Here is a 16110-nt window from a genome sequence, read left to right as displayed (position 1 = left end):
GTCATGAACTAAGGACTATTACGATTAGCCCTCATTCCCTGGACTCCCCTCAGTGAGATCTGTTTAAATCAGTGGGCTGAAGACCAGGCAAAATGCTCCAGCCCCACATCCCAGGGCAGCCTGAGGTTCCCCACAATGGGGTATGAAACCCATGGGGCTCTTCCATGGGGCAAGAAATCCCAAGGAAGAGCACGAGCCACTCAGGTTACCCTGTTAGCATCAACAGGGGCCCTGATCAAGAAAACTCCACAAACAATAACAAGTAACAGCTTTTCTGCCCTTCATGAACAGAAACAAGGAAATCAGGAGTGATTCAGGAGGTTTTCCAGCTGGTAAAATAATCAAGAAAATGTCTAGGAAGTCTCTCCCCCAGCCACAGACCTTCCACAACCTACTGAAAGATACATTTTTCCAAGGTTTACTTGGTATTTAACTTACCAAGTTAGTAAAGCAGTAAAGCATTCAGCAAATTCTAGCAGATTTCTTTCCACAACTTACCAGTGGGAAATTGATCTTCCTCAGCTTTTAGATCTCCCACAAAACCACCTGTGTTTGCATGAATTCTCACCTGCTCTGCTGCCATGTAATCATCAGTCTCCATTTTCCCACTCCCAGCAGAGGGGAATCCCTGGAGCAGGGGATAGGTTTTGTATCTGTGCAATAAAATATGATTCTGTCCTTACAGTGAACTTTCAGTAGAAATGCCTTGGGACAGCCTCCTCAGCCCATGCAGCCCACTTCCCTGCACTGGCAGGGAGCCCAGCACAATTGAATGGTCAAGGCAAAGCAGATCCTGCACAATTTGTTTTCAGGTTTGCATTGGCTCTTCTTGCTCTCACTGGTGTTTAGACTAAGTGTATTTTATACAAACACAGGGAAGAGGGATCTTGTATGGAAAAGGCACAGCTGAGGATGCAGCTTAGCAGAGTCCAGGTCAGCAGCACCTGTAACATGGGGAATGTGCTGAGGACAGCAAGGGCTCAGCTGCAGCAGCATGGTACCAACACTGACCCAGCAGCAGCTCCTGCCCCTGGAGCCCAGAGCCTCTGTGCTGTAGGAACAAGGATGGGAAGGCAGAAGGACCTGCTCAGAATGAGATGGGGGGGAAAAAAGGACAACCCAAGCATCCTGCCCCTTGCACTCACATATTGTATCTACTGGTGCAAAGACTTTCCTTAACAAAAGGCAATTGGACACCCAGGAGAAGTCACAGCTTCCAAATTCCTGGGGTAAAACAGGGTAGACAGACAAGGCTTTTTTGTATGTCCCGATCTGTCTGGAAGACCATGCAGGGCAGACTACCAGCTTTGACTGTTTAAAAAGCTTCCTACCTCTCTGTCCTTGAGCTTCATGGCAAGCACCAGCTGATGTCTGTGGTTAGTAAGGGCTTCCCGGTAATTTCCTTTGGAGAAGAATGCAGAGCCCAGATTTCCATGAGCTCGGCATTCTCCTGTCTGGTCACCTGTGTCACATGCAAACAAAACAAAGATTAGCTAATACAGGCACTGCTTGAAGCATCCAGTGGGAAGACTAAAACATGTGGTACAAGTGATGCTGTGGTGTGAGAACCAGCATTAGAACAAACTCATCTTTATGTTTAATATACAGCCGAACTTCCCTCTTTGCTGGCCTTCAGAAATTTCTACAGTAGCCATCAATCTTATTTTCAGAATTGTTTTACTTTCCTCTGTGGCCTAATACTTGGCAATTTTCCATTCCTCCCTGTTTATTCCTTGCTTGACATTGTGAAGGTCAGTCAAGGGTCAAGGCCTAGAATAAGCACAAAGCATGCCAGCTTTCTCTAGAAAACAATTCTGCAGCACAGCTCAGCTCAGATGTACAAAGCACACCTACAACCATCTTCAAGAGAACAGTCCTTATGCTCTCAGTGAACATTCCTGGCTCGAGCCTGTGGGCATTATCTCTCCAGTTCTGCACAGTCAGGGCTTTGTCTCACACCATTCTGCTCTCCTACAGCACACCACAAAGCCAAATGCTCTTACTGTTGTGCACAATGTACAGTATTCAAGAGGGATTTTTGAATTTATTTTTAATCACTCTTTGTTCATCATTGTGTCACTACTGATTTGTTCCTTCCCTGGCTACTGCCCCAGAATCTCAGAATGAGTACTTTTGTCCATCTTGGAAAAGCAGATGGCTTAATTTAAGACTCATGTAAGGTCTTGAGTCTGAGTCAACACAGGGTTCAATTCTCACATACATGACATCAGGTAATTAGAAGACCCTGTAAAACCTTAGCACATCCATTGATCATCTACCTCTTCACACAGGCAGGCAAACAAGGATGCACAAACCTGCAGTCTGCACATTTCAGAAGCTTCCGATTGGATTTAGCAGCTTGTGAAAACCCACAGAAACCTGAGCATTCCAGAGAGATGCTGATCATTAACCCAGCTCTTGATTTGTTTCACCAGTCCCAACCCAGCACTCCAGAACTGAAAGGAGGATTCTTACCTAAACTCTTGGCTACGTCCAAGTCCTGCTGCATGTATCCAGTGCTTTTCTCCGTGTTCCCGAGGGACCAGTACGCACTGCTCAGCGCAGAGAACACCGATCCCCGCAGCTTCAGGCTGCAAGTGCCAATCTTCAGGGCAGCCTCCAGCACCACCACAGAGGCCCCGTGGTGGCCTGCAGTCAGGAGCTCCTGACCAATAACAGACACCACAACAAAGGGGCTCTTGTCCAGCTTCATCTTCTGCAGTTGTTGGTAGGTGGGCTCCAGGGACTCTGAAGCGCAAAACCAAAGACAGAGGTACTGAGCAAACCAAGTTATTTGCATCAGGAATCACCTTCACAACTCATCTTGACTTTTTTGTCAACAGATGACACATGACTTAAGGGCCAGACAGCCCAAATGCAATGAAGATTTATTAAGGGAGCTTGGGGCTCAAAGGTACCATCTAAGATCTGGCATATCATGACAGATCACCTGGCAAACTGCTGTTTGCCTTGCAGAAAGCACTTTAGGAAGGCAGCATAAAAATAGAGCTTAGAGCAATCTCAGCATAGAGCAGTCTCAGCCTGAGCTCTGAAGTCTGGCCTAATGGCAGAAGGGATACAGAAGATATCTGTGGAATTTTGTAGGAAACTGGAAATGGGCCATCTGCAGTGTCTGAGAGCATCGCAGTTTTTGCTCTTTCAGCACAAACCTTCAGATGAATGCATGCAAAGTCTGTGCCTGTCCAGATACCCAAGCACACGGTGTGTGCTAAGAGAGGTGACCAAAACTGCAGAAAGAAGCTGCTCCTTCTGCAGGAGACAGTGTTCCTGTGGCATGATAGCACTGGAGCTGCCCAACTGCTTCGATTTGTCTAACTGCAGCAGGGAGCACAGTTGATACACAGCTGCAGGGCAGTCAGCCAGAGAGCATCCTGCCAAATTTGGGGATGCTCCCACAGAATACCATATAACCTGAATTCTAAGCAGCAGCCTTAGTACCTCCGGGTAGCAAATCAAATTGCATTCACCAAGTAACTGCTGTACAGGACAGAAACTTCCAGATGAATTTGTTTTGGAGGATGGAGAAAAACACTGTAAAAAAGCAAATACCAACAAGGGTATTTTTTCATTTCAGTGCTCCTTGGCTCCTAAGCCCTGTGGCCCCCAGCACCATCTGCTGAGGAGGACAATTGCCATGTTCCCTCCTGACTAACAGCATCAGGGCATTGCAGCACAAAGCCTGCAAGAGACACAGAGCTAGGAGGAGACAAACCCCTTCCTCTAGAGAAAAAAATCTTGGAAACGGGGACACGATGAAAGAGGCAAAACACTGCACAGCTCATATGGCTTCAAGGTCTCCGTGATTGCAAACACTGCTTGAACAGAAGCGAATTAGCAGAGCAGCCAGCAGCCTTTTTGCCTTCTGGAATGCTGTGTTTTGAGAGACAGCAGTACCACAAAAAAGCTGCTGATGTGCTCTTCTGGGGCAAACACTGGCCTGGGGCATTTCAGATGTGCTGCTCCCAACCTAAACACTGTGGGAAGTTGTTCCAGTAACAACACAGGCAGCACCACAGCAGCACACACCTCTGCCTGCACCAATACTGGAGAAAGGAAAAACCAGCAAGGACTCCATGGGAACTGCTGTACAAACCCAGTTGGATTAATCTCCAGCGCTCCTCAAGCTGGCCATCACCATTTTACTGACCCAATTAACCAGAAAGATAGTTTCTGTTCCTCCTGTAACTTCAGGCTCCATTCTTGGCATCCTCCTGACTCGGCAGAGAAGCCAAATCTTGAAATCTTTCCCTTCAGGCCCCCAGGTTCTCCTGTCCTCAGGTGCTGGGACTGAAGCTCCCACCTCTGGCTAGCTCAGCAGCAGGTGACAGCCCTGAGAACCCCCGTGTGCTTACCTCGCATGGGAGACTTCATGGCGGCCTCCACCATGCCGACCAGAAGCTGAAGGCTCTTGGGATCCTGCGCCAGCCCCGAGGCAAAGGCGGCCAGCGCATCCGCATGGCGGCCCAGGTACTGCAGGGCCACGCCCTGACGGAAGTATGCCTGCAGGAACAGAGCAACAGCAATGCCCATCACTGAGCCAGCACAAACAGGCACAAATAACACAGCTCCTGAGCTCGTGCTGCTGGACAGCAGGGCCACACCACGGCACTCCGGCTTCTCTGGCCACGTGGCTGCAAGCACTGCCACCCAACACTGCAGCCTGGTCTGTGAACACCACCAGCGTGTACCCACTCTCTGTGATCACCATCTGAGCTCTAGCAAGGCCTCTGAACTCTTTTGGGGACCACTTCTAGTAAGGTAAAGCTTTACCCTTGGACCTGGCCAAATACTACTTCTTAACTACTTATAACCAGATGCTTTTTCTCAAGACCCTCCTTTCCAGTCTCAGCTCACACAGCAAAGAAGCAACCCACTTCCCCTCTCATCAGCTCTTGCCAACGAGTCCAATATCAACATCCAGCACTAGCAGAGCCCAAAATGTACTGAAAGCTCAAGCTGCAATGAAACACAACAGAAAGATGCAGCCAGGAGCTGAGCCTTCTTTCTCCAGCCACATCCACTGAGGCAGACACTGTCCAGCACTGCTCCACTCCCACTTGCTAGGTGTACTACATGTACAACACAAATACACATGTGTGTGTGTGTATGTGTATTGCATACATTGATCTATACAAGCTTCTTAGACTAAAGCAAGACACTCATAATTCTGAAACTGTTTACAAGATGATTTTTCTTCATTTCTTAATTTTCCAGAAAACCACTTATGGATTTATGGGAATCTGCAATACCTTCAAAGTAACTTGTATCTCCTAACACCATATATCTCCATTTCTACATCAGTAACATCAATATGCAGCTGCAAAGCATTCCCAAACATAACTCCCAAATCTGCACACACTGGCATACCAGAAACCTACACACAAAGCAGGAACTTCAGACACACACTCTGCTCACACAACGAGCACAAGCAAAGCCCTTGCCCAAAGGGTATCCAGAGCTGCCTGAGAGATATGGGGAAAAAGACCACAGAAAACACAATCCAGTATTTACAAAGTACTCAGGTATTTGTAGCACACACATCTGGATGCTGTGTTATAAAAAGGTCTTGAATCTTTAAGCACTGCTGATGCCTGTTACTCAGGTTTTATCTTCATGCCAACTAATACCTTTCTAATGCAAATTTTGCTGCACTTTGAGTTCATTCAAGCCTATTTCAATAGCACAAATAAAGAGGATAAAGTATTTTTTGTATTATTTAAAAGTACTTTAAGAACCAATACTGCTCCTTGAGATTGGCTCTCTTGGCTAGGACCTCATCACTCTCTCTTCGCCCATAATAGCACAGAGATTTGCACTCAAGATACATTAGGTATATATCTGGGAAGTCTTTTTACTTTAACAGGAGAAATCTATACTTAATTTTTGAACTTGTTAGAGCATTCAGGCACTTTTGGATTCCAATCCAGAAAGGCAGAAATTAAGGAAAATCAGAAATGATGTGAGAAATTTAGAGACATGAATATTTAATCTCTTTTCCATTAGTAAGTCTTGATTGTAGAATCCCTTTTAATGAATTCAATGAAAGTAAAATGCTTTTCATTAACCTTTAGTATAAACGTGTTCTTATTGAACCAAATAAGCCACTGTACTGGAAACCCAATTCATTGTTAACTAGATTACAAGCATGAAGCTTTAAATCAAAGAAAATACAAAGAACTAACAACATGCAGCAGCCACCAAGCACAAGTCCTCCCAGCAGAGTGTGAACTGTCACCTAAATCATGCTGTACACTATTAAGTTCTTGTTTTTGCAGAATTACCACCTAATTGCTTTCTTTACTGCCTGATGAGAGAGGGAGTTGGACACAGCACAACTGTGACTGGGACCTCTCCAGCCCAGAAGGCTGCTTGGTCCAGGACAGCCGTGCTTGCCTGGCTCAGCTCTGCAGAAGGTGGGCACGGACACGTGGCTGCAGCACTGAGCTCCGTGTGCTGTGTGGGCATCTTCAGCACCTTGTGCTTCACTGGCACATCCTGAATGCTGAGAAATGAGAATCCCCATCCTCTGAATCCTGCACATGGAGGAGACACACGGGCTCCAGGTGACAGGAGGAGACAAGACCCAAAAACATCCAGTTCAGTTCCGCACATTCTGAACATCTTTTACGGAAAGGGCTTTTATCCGCTCCCCACATCTATTCCTGGAAGTGCCCCTGGCAACTGCTTAATTTGAATACAAACACAACATTCAAAGGCCAAAAGAGAGCCCTATTAATCATAGCAGAAAGTACAATTTTGGCCTATTTTTCTCCTGCAAAAAACCCTTCCTTCCTTCCTCTTCCAGTTTCCAGCATATATAAGAATGCTCTCTGCACATTGTGTTCTCCACAGACCTTTAACTAAATAAATAAAAAGCATTCACATCACCTATTTCCTCCCTGAGAGGTATTCACAAGTTAGTTTAGCATTGGAATGAAGACACTGTATCAAGGGGAAAAGTCTGCAAAGAGGAAATGGTGAGAATCACCCTTTGGAAGAGGAGAGGAAAAGGGAAGGCAGGGAGCCAGCAGCTGCAGCTGAAGGAATGAGCCAAGGAGCAGCTCCTGGTCCCGACATAGACAGAGCCTTCCCCTGCTGAGCAAGCTTTAAATTTTAAATCACTTTATGTGAAGCTACTACAGTCCTCACTCTACAGGAACAGTTACATTAATTTTCCAGTGATCCCAAATAAGAAAAACGTATCAATTCCTTTTAAGAAGATTAAAGCATGGAGAGAGACAATGTTTCACTAAAGACAAGACAGAAACAGCAGGTGTTTTCTAACCTGGCTCTCTGCATGCTCAGTGTCTCAATACAGACAGCTGGAACCATCTCTTTCATTTCTGCAGTCTCTGCACCACACTTTGCAGGAACAAGGCACTGTGCAAGAAGAAAGCCTCATTCTCAGCTGGAATTTGGCACCAGATGCATCTCCCTCAATGGGAATTATTTTCTCCTGTCCTTGTTTGAGCAGGATGGACCCAGCTGTGCTGTTCTCACCTCCAGAGTCCCAGCATGTTAGGGGTCCCCAGGACCTGCACCCACCCCTCCAGCCTGAGCTCTGCCCAGCACACCCACTGCCTGCAGAAGGACAGGGAGAGCAGCTTTTGCCAGCAGGAACCCTTTGGGAAGGGAAGAGGATTAAAGCTCTACAAAGCTGCCAATCTCATCAAGTCCCCAGTACTACGTTGGAGAGGCTGTTAAGTGAGCATTCCCACACCTCTCTGAGAATCAAACACCAGTGCAGACTCACACAGACAGGTGGGCTCAGCCTCTGCACAACAGGCTGCACTTCTGCCCATTTACCCAGTTTCATACAGCCAAGGGAAGGAGGGACAACAAGGAATAGGTAGCACTTTTTATCCATAATACCTTTGAAAGCACTGTTGATATTCTGGAAGCAAAAATAATTTAATTAATTAATTGGCAAAATATATTTGGCACTTGGGACTTCTGAGCCATGTAAAACACAGATGCTGCTCAAACTGCTGGCCTCAGGACAGAACCCAGAGAGGTGAAGTGGCATCACTCCCAGCACAGGACCCAAAGGGTTGCATACGTCTTCCTACCTCATTCAGGTTTTGCCACTCATTTTTATAGACTTGCCTTCTTGCCCCATGCTTTTCAAACATTCCATGTTTTCACAGCTGGAATACAGTTTTTTATTGCTTTTCCTACCTTCAATATAATTTTACCAAACTTGTATGAGCATGAGAAGAGCACAGAGACAGCGCCGTCCCTTGGCCAGGGCAGTTCTGTGGGGCCAGCTGGTGGCACAGTCAGCATCTGCCTAGGCAGGCACAGCCCCTCTCTGCAATTCTAAGCACAAGTCCTAAGTTTTCTGCCCAATTTATTGATCCACGTAGTTTCTGCACACGCCAGTATTTTCCACCTGTGTTTATTACAGCCAATTTAATGTAAAATGATAATTTCTCTCTGTCCTACTAGGAGCTGCCACTGGATGGATGGCTGCAGTGTCCCGGGAACACAAATAAACATGCTTATTAGCTTTTCTGATTCTCATCATTTGAGATCCCATCTAGGTAACTGTCTAGCCCATGAATACTAGATTTCCCTGTGCAATCTGAAACAGGATTAGAATGCAAATGTCATAACTGAGTGGTCAGTATCAAGAGGGGAGTTGAAATTTTTATTAAATCTTCTGATATCAATATGCAAGAACTGTTTTAGGCAACAGTAATTGGTTTATAAGTAATACAAAATATGCAACGAAGATAAAAATACAGTACAAAGACACAGCATGTAAATAATGAATGGGACATTTAAGTTCCCTAAGATTTTGCCAAGTAAAACCAAGTCAAGGTCCTGCCCACACAGGTTAAGCAGCAACAGATTCTACATTTGGGATCTCCCCTCCCTGCTCAGGAGCTCCTGTGCCTCTCCCTGCATCCCCCTCACTGGCATCACAGGCCACTCTGCTCTGCCAGGGCTCACCTGGTCCCTCTGCCACCAAACCTCACCCCACTGGCTCACGGACATGGTACAGTGCTGGCCAACATTAACTGGGTAACAGAGACAGAAGAACAAAACTGGAACAGCATCAGAAGAACTTGCAGCAGAAAATTCCTGTCAAACAAACATGGAAAATTTGAAAAAAAGCACCTTGGTCTCAGACAAAGGCTGCCATTGTACACTGGGGAGGAAACTCAAAGCACCCTCGTGCTGCTATCAGCCAGCCTGGACAGTCAGCCATGGGGGCAGGAAAGGCAAACACACAGAAAATGCTTCTTCCGCAGTGCTCCCTTGGTTTGCCAGATCAGGAGGAGATGCCAAAACCAGCAGGAATAATCTCTGATGCATTTAATGTCTGTTGTCAGCCTGCAGAACACCCTTGTGCAGTCAGACCCGCTGCCCCTCGGGGCTGCCCACGCCAGCTGTGCCCACGGCTGAGCAGAGCTTGCAAGGGACCAGCAGAAGGGAGGGAATGTGTGAACAGCTGCCACAGCTTCTCAGGGCCAAGCACCAGGTTGAATCCATCCTCTTCCCTTGTAACTGTTTTACAGCCAAATTTTAGAGAAAAATACGGACAAATCTCTGCTGTGGGATTTCAGGAATGTGAGGAGAGGGAAGACTGCACTTTAATTCAGAACACATGGAGCACATGCAGAAATACTGCTGCTGACCACACGAGCTGAATTCCTGCCTTCCCAAAATTAAGGTTGCACCCCAGGTAACACTTTTCCTTCACTGTCCTGCATCTGGCTGACACCTGAACTACAGCTGTCAGCCTGCCCTGGAGAATCAGCACAACAGATTTGTTGTCTCTGCAGCTTTGTTTCTTTATCTTCTACTGTTTCCAAGATGACTCTTACAGAACTACACTAAGAAATGGGAATTTCCTCTAAGACCCATGGAACATATAGAGAAAAACAAGATGGGGGTGTGTGTGTAAAATATCTTGCCTGGCTTTATCTAAAGAGCATTTGGATAAAACATAATAATCATTCTTATTAATTATGTTTCCACTACCTGCTTAATGGGATTTTGTGCACAGCTCACTTGCCCACCCGAAAAATAAGTCGAATTTAATCAGTAAATAAAGAGTCAAACCTTTGTTTACTTAGTTGAAGTAAACAGCCCAGCTTCTCACAGAGTTTATCCTTGTTGCTCCTTTTTCACATGCTTCAGACTTACTCTAGGAACAACAGCGACATCCTGGAACCCCTCTTCAGAGGACATCCCTCTCCTTCCCTAACAGCAGGTGCCAGCAGACAATCTTCCTGTACTTATCAGCTAACTCTTAAGCATCACTTAACAGCAAGAACCAGCTATGAGTGGAGGAAGGAAAGTGCTCTGGAGGAGTAACAACCAACTTGTCAGTGCCCAAGTACAGCACAAGGAAAACAGAACCAGCCACTTCTGCCTGAGGCCAACAGGCACAGCACTGCAGCATCTGCTACAGCTCCTCCACAAGGAGAACAGGGACAGTTTGGCAAAATTTTTGGCTAAACAGCTTCTTTCAGAAATGGCAGAAGAAAAGATAAGCCACCTTGCATCCTGCTCAGAAGTAACACCATTTTTTGTAAGATATTATTAGATATTTAACAGATACAGAATTATACAAAACTTAAACTAAATGGATAGCTGACACCTGTAGGTGGCTTCTCAGGGAAGCTTGGGGCAGAGGCAGAGCTGGTTTGAACACCATTATTACCTGGTGCTTAGTTTACTTTCAGCACTGTACCATGATTTAAATTGTAGATTTAGTTCTTTTGCCCATTCCAGGTACTCTTCCTCCAGACCCCAATACTGGACCCTCTTGGCTTCCCTCTCCATCTGTAAAATCCGTGTGTCTTGCACTTTCCAATTATCCTACCTCCTCCTGGTTTTAGCTGCTGTTTGATTGCTGTAACTCTGAAAAGCTTTTAGGGTTGTTTTGGAAACACTCTTGTCTGCACTGAGACAAGATACAGCAGAGGTCATTTAACAACCCTTTAACAACTCTGGCTCACCACAACAAGGTACTTCACCCAAATGACTCAAAACCTCTGCAACTGCTGGATGTCAGATAAGCTTTGATCAGCAAACGGTGATTTGAGTGTCACAAGAATGAGTGAAGTGCAATATTTTAAACTAGCATTTCAGGATTTTAACACAGACAGTCTTTCTAAAACAGCAGACAGACTCCACGAGAGCAACAGCTCTGCATGCAACCAAACATTCAAAGAAAAGTGAAATGCATCCTGAGAGCCACTAGAATTACACTGGGCTTCATAGAAAACAAGCCCCAAAACCACTTCCTTACTACACATCTCCATGAGTCCATTCTCAAGATTACCCTTATCTTAAGCTACATCCTTTCTTACTGGTGAAGTAGGAAAAAAAGTCTGAGCAGTGCAATCCCCGGGAGAGCAGAGCAGAAGATGAAAATCAGATGAAATACAAATAGAGCACAGGATAGCAGTGACTGCCACGTGCTCACAGGTGGTGTGCCTGCAGTGGGGAGTTGTTCCATATTCCCTGGAGAAGCACCTGGTGCTCAGCAGGGGCTGTGACAGAGAAGCCCAGCACACACCTACTGCAGACATCTCCTGCCTCTTGGCTCACCCTGCCAGCGCCCAGCCAGCACTGCCTGCCAAGGACAAAGCTGATGACAGGGAAGAGGGGAAAAATCAAATTTGCAAAAGTACTAAACATATAAATCTCTTTGGCCCGAGTGAACGTGGGAAAAATTCTTCAGCAGGGACGTCCCATTTAGCAAGTTTTGCCAGATCATTACTCTTGTAATGCAAAGGGGAAAAACATCAACACCATGTTTCCCTACAATGACTCGCCTCCTTTATCACAGATCTCTGAAGCACCAAGTAATTTAGTAGTTGCTATGGAAACTGCTAGTTTTATTGAACAGCCCTGAAAGGGTCAAGAGGTACCATCAAACTGGCCAATTGTAAATTATTTCCCTGCTAAACATCTGCTTTATTTTAGTTGCCCTACCACTTCTCTGTTTTGCTGTTAGAACAGTATCTGGATGGACTCCAGAATAGGTGTCATTCTTCAGTGGGGTTGCAACAGCCAAGTCCAAAAATAGCAATTTTCATTTTCTAATACACTGTAAAACCCTTCAGGCAATGGAGCCCTACTGAGGGCAGAATAGCAAAGGACTGGGGACTCTTCCCTCTCACACACATCAGCACGGCACCAACCTGAGGCAGTGGTAAGCACAAAGAGCTGTGTTTCAGCATGATCCCTGGGGTTTTCACATGGCTGCTCGCACCAGCCATGAGATGAACAACCCATCAGACTGATCCACTTGTGCCTTCAGAAAAGAGACAAAACAGCAGTAGAAGAGCACCCTGCCCTTCTCAGCAAGCCCCCAGCTCTTCTCAGCTTTGCAACCCCAAGAAAAGACAGTCTCCCTTGCCAGCAAGGGTGTGTGCTCTAGGAACACAGAACATTGCATTGCCTGTACTGGACTACCAGAAAACAATGTAATCTACCTTCCTTTATTCATCACACAGAAAATGGCACCAGGGGTTCCAAATGCTAGTTAGCAGCTTATATTCCTACAGGCCAGGAGAACAGCAGGAGTACTGGCTGCATTTCCAACTTTGTTATTGAACTCACTGGATTTCTGTCAGTTCCACAAAAGTGCCAAATTTCTTATTATTCCCATTTACTGAATGTGTGTCTATGGAGCAAGGCTTCCTCTGTGGAGGACATGAGCAGTTCCCCTGTGCAGAGGCATTCTCTCTCTCTTCAACAGACAGAAAGCTGCCCTAGGCAGTATCACCTGGAAATCCTTATTCCAACATCTTTAAGTTACCTTTAAGTAACCTTTAAGTTACAACTGTACTTAATTCAAATAACTGGAGTGGGCAGGAGAAAGCATTTTACTACAGAACATACCTGAATTTAAGAGGCTGCATGCTTTCTAATGACAACCATGCATAAGTTCTGTGCCCAGGGCAAGCCAGTAAAGGGCAGGCTCTGTTCCCTCCTCATGCATTCTGTCCATTTTTCATCTGGCTGAAATTATTTAAGTGATGACAAAGAAAGCAAAAGCTGTGTCTATATAGACAAGTTCTGGTCTTTCTCACATATCCTGTGAACTCCATTACTTGTGTAAGGTCTTGGCTTGGAAGAAAATATTCTAAGTTCTGAGGTATTTGGCATGCCTTGGTATGGTGACTCCAGCCTTGATTCAGACTTTCCATCCCCAGGAATCCCACGAGAAATGAAGATATTTTTCTGTACATCCACAGGAAAATTTCTCCTTCGTCAGGCAATGAGTTCATAGTATTAATTTCAGTTCTCTTTTCTAAAATTATCCACCACAGACTGAAATTTCCATCCAGCAGATATTGGAGCATTGCTCTGTTAGGATACACTCAGCAGAAGGGATTCTCACAAGGCCAGGGCTTGCCTGACTGCAGAGCTCAAGCCTGTACTCCTGAAAAAGTTATCGGGGCTGCACAAAAACTGCAAATCATTCAGACACAGATACAGAGAGACCAAAACCAACGAGAAATGTTTGATGTGTCACAGTTCTTTCCAGCTCACGGGAACTCATTACTTCTGGGCTCTGATGCAGGCAGGTGCCAGGTGGGAGAAGTACAAATATGAGGGGACATATAAGCCAAGAGAGATCCTGCACTTCCAGAGGCACAGTTCAGGAATGCTGGAGGAGAAAACCAAGCAGTGTCCTGCTCCAGGACCATGGCCTGGCCAGAGGACAAGGGAGTCCCAGTTCACTGGAGCTGCTCAGCAGCAGAATGTGCTGTGTTAATTCTCTCCTGATAACAGACACAGCAACTGCCCCTACAAAACCAACAGCTTGAGGCTTGTGGTACTGAGATCTGTACAGCATTCTGCAACACAACATCTCATGGTAACAGCTCCACTGCAGCCAGGAGCCCCTGGGCACAGGCAGAACCTCAAGCACCAGGCAGGCACCATTGGCACAGACCTCCTTGGCTGTAACCCCAAGGACAAACCCTTCCTAAAGCATTTCCTGCAATTTCCTCTTCCACTGGCCTCTCTTTTGGGATTTCCCAGGGGATGTTCTGACAACCAGGTCACTGCTGTTCAGCTGTGGCATTCGTGCAGGGTAAATGCAGCCACAGTGCAAACTCTGTCTCTAGGGAAGGAGAAAGCTCACAATAATTACAGCTCACTGAGAAACCTCCAGCAATAGGGATGCCTGTAGACTCTTCCCTGTCTGTGAATTGTACAAATTTCAACTCTGGGTGAGAGGTTTAATACAGTGAGCACCAGGCAAGTCTCCCCACAAAGTACTAAGAGCAAGCAGGAGAACAAAGAGAAGAAAGCACTGCCTGCTGCTTGCCACTGGCCTGCAGCCCTGCCAGAGTGCTGGGAGGAGAACAAGGAGGCTTAGTGAATAATTGAAGTTACAGTGATGAAATTGCAGAATGTCAGAGGCATAATACAGTTTTGTAGGTTTCATCATGAAGCCTTGAATTCCCAAATAAGACACACTGAATAATTTATCTCCATGTCAGTACTGGGTCATCAGCTGTTCACTCACAGCATGCTTCAAGACACTTGAATGGGTCTGAACAGACTAAAAAACAGGGTCCAGAGGGAAGAGGTGATGAAAACTCAACCCACTCACCCTTCCAAACACTAAGTTCAGATAAAAATGTGTAGAGCCCTCAGTCATGCCCTATGCATGAGGTCCCAGAGGGTCTGAACCTGCTTTAGTGCTGCCCAGCACCACCTTCCCCCAATGCTGCTCCTCAGCACAAGAGACTAGGGAACCCTCTGGTGCTGGCTTCAGGTTGGTATCTGCCACCCTGTCACCCAGACTCAGGCTCACCCAGCTCAGATCCAGAGGCTCACCTGTCTGTAGTATCTCAAAGTCCCCAGCCACAGCTCTGTGCCACTAAAAACCACTTGCTCAGCAGAGCAGGTGATGAACACTGCACAGCCTTTGCCCAGACATCATTTGGAGCTTGCCAGGTAGCTATGTGCACTCAGATTTTATTCGTTTAGTGTTATTTTTTTCACATTTTAAGCATTCACTGCTGGGCAGGTACCTGTGCAGCAATCCATACCCTGGATTAATCAATAACTGTTTAATCAATAACTGCATGGCAGCAAATAAAAATCCCTGCATTTCCAAGTGGAATTCCACAATTGCCACACCCAACTACCCATGATGGGATCAGAGAGCACAGCTCAATCTGTCTGGGCAATCTGCTTTCTTAGAAATCTGCTTTAGATAATATGAGCACACAGGCAGGTCACACACAACAAAGCTTGTAGGATTTAAATCAATTCTCAACCATCAAAGACGTTCCCACGTACTAATATCCTGAAACAGCCCCCATCAATACCGACTGACCCAGTAGCATGAGTAATTACCTCCTAGTTCATCCTTTAAATGACAGAGGAATCCTTCCCAGCTGAGCTATTCCCCTGAGCATCTCCCTAGGAAGAAGGAGCAATATTCAGAAGCAGAGCTGCATGCCTGTAGCTTTCCCTGTGGAAAAGGCAAGCAGTCACTAAGGAATTCCCCTTCCCACCTATGCTGACAGGAATTTTGTAATGTATCAGATTATTTGAGAGGAAAAAATGAAATGCAATACAACTACACTTGCACATATTCTTTTGGCTTTCACAATAACAATTTTTTCTATGTTTCTCTTAAAATATCATTTAAATGAAAGAGTCTAGATTAAATTGCAGTAAATTTCCTGAGGCATTAATTACATCCATTCATTATTTGTAAAATACAACAAACTTTTCAAAGGCTCTTAGTGTCATCACTTATACAGTGGGATTTGTGCACTGGTCATTATCAGTAACCGAATACAGAGTCAGAAAATACCTGGGTGCTAAAAAGGCAGGGAAATGTTTCAAAAATAAATGGAAAGCGACACTTACAAGTCTAGAAAGAACCGGTCATTTAAATGACAACGTGCCAGACAAAGGCAAAAGACAAAGAATGAAGAAATCAAATTCACTTAAGTGAGCACGTGTGTGCACTCATGCATATGCAACAGAAAAAAGACAGCCAGCCACAGATCAATCATGCTAACAGACCATATGAACATCAGAAAAGGCAGGTCTGAGATAGTCTCTATCCAGTGGAATAGAAACAGAGAC

General features: G+C 45.6%; 1 protein-coding gene across 2 annotated transcripts in view; it reads right to left on the bottom strand.

The window, feature by feature from the left end:
* The window catches only part of TTC28 (tetratricopeptide repeat domain 28), a 78806-nt gene that overhangs the window by 43004 nt on the left and 19692 nt on the right, over positions 1-16110 (bottom strand). For both annotated transcript variants that reach the window (XM_021544728.2, XM_077787206.1), the window contains exons 2-4: positions 4374-4521; positions 2476-2748; positions 1332-1462 (exon numbers count right to left, since the gene is read on the bottom strand). In XM_021544728.2, coding sequence (XP_021400403.1) covers positions 1332-1462; positions 2476-2748; positions 4374-4521 — 552 coding nt within the window. The remainder of the gene's footprint in view (positions 1-1331; positions 1463-2475; positions 2749-4373; positions 4522-16110) is intronic.

Source organism: Lonchura striata, chromosome 18, assembly GCF_046129695.1.
Source record: "Lonchura striata isolate bLonStr1 chromosome 18, bLonStr1.mat, whole genome shotgun sequence".
Classification (NCBI taxonomy): domain Eukaryota; kingdom Metazoa; phylum Chordata; class Aves; order Passeriformes; family Estrildidae; genus Lonchura; species Lonchura striata.
The sequence above is the reverse complement of the archived record's forward strand: the minus strand, read 5'-3'. Positions and strand labels throughout refer to the sequence as shown.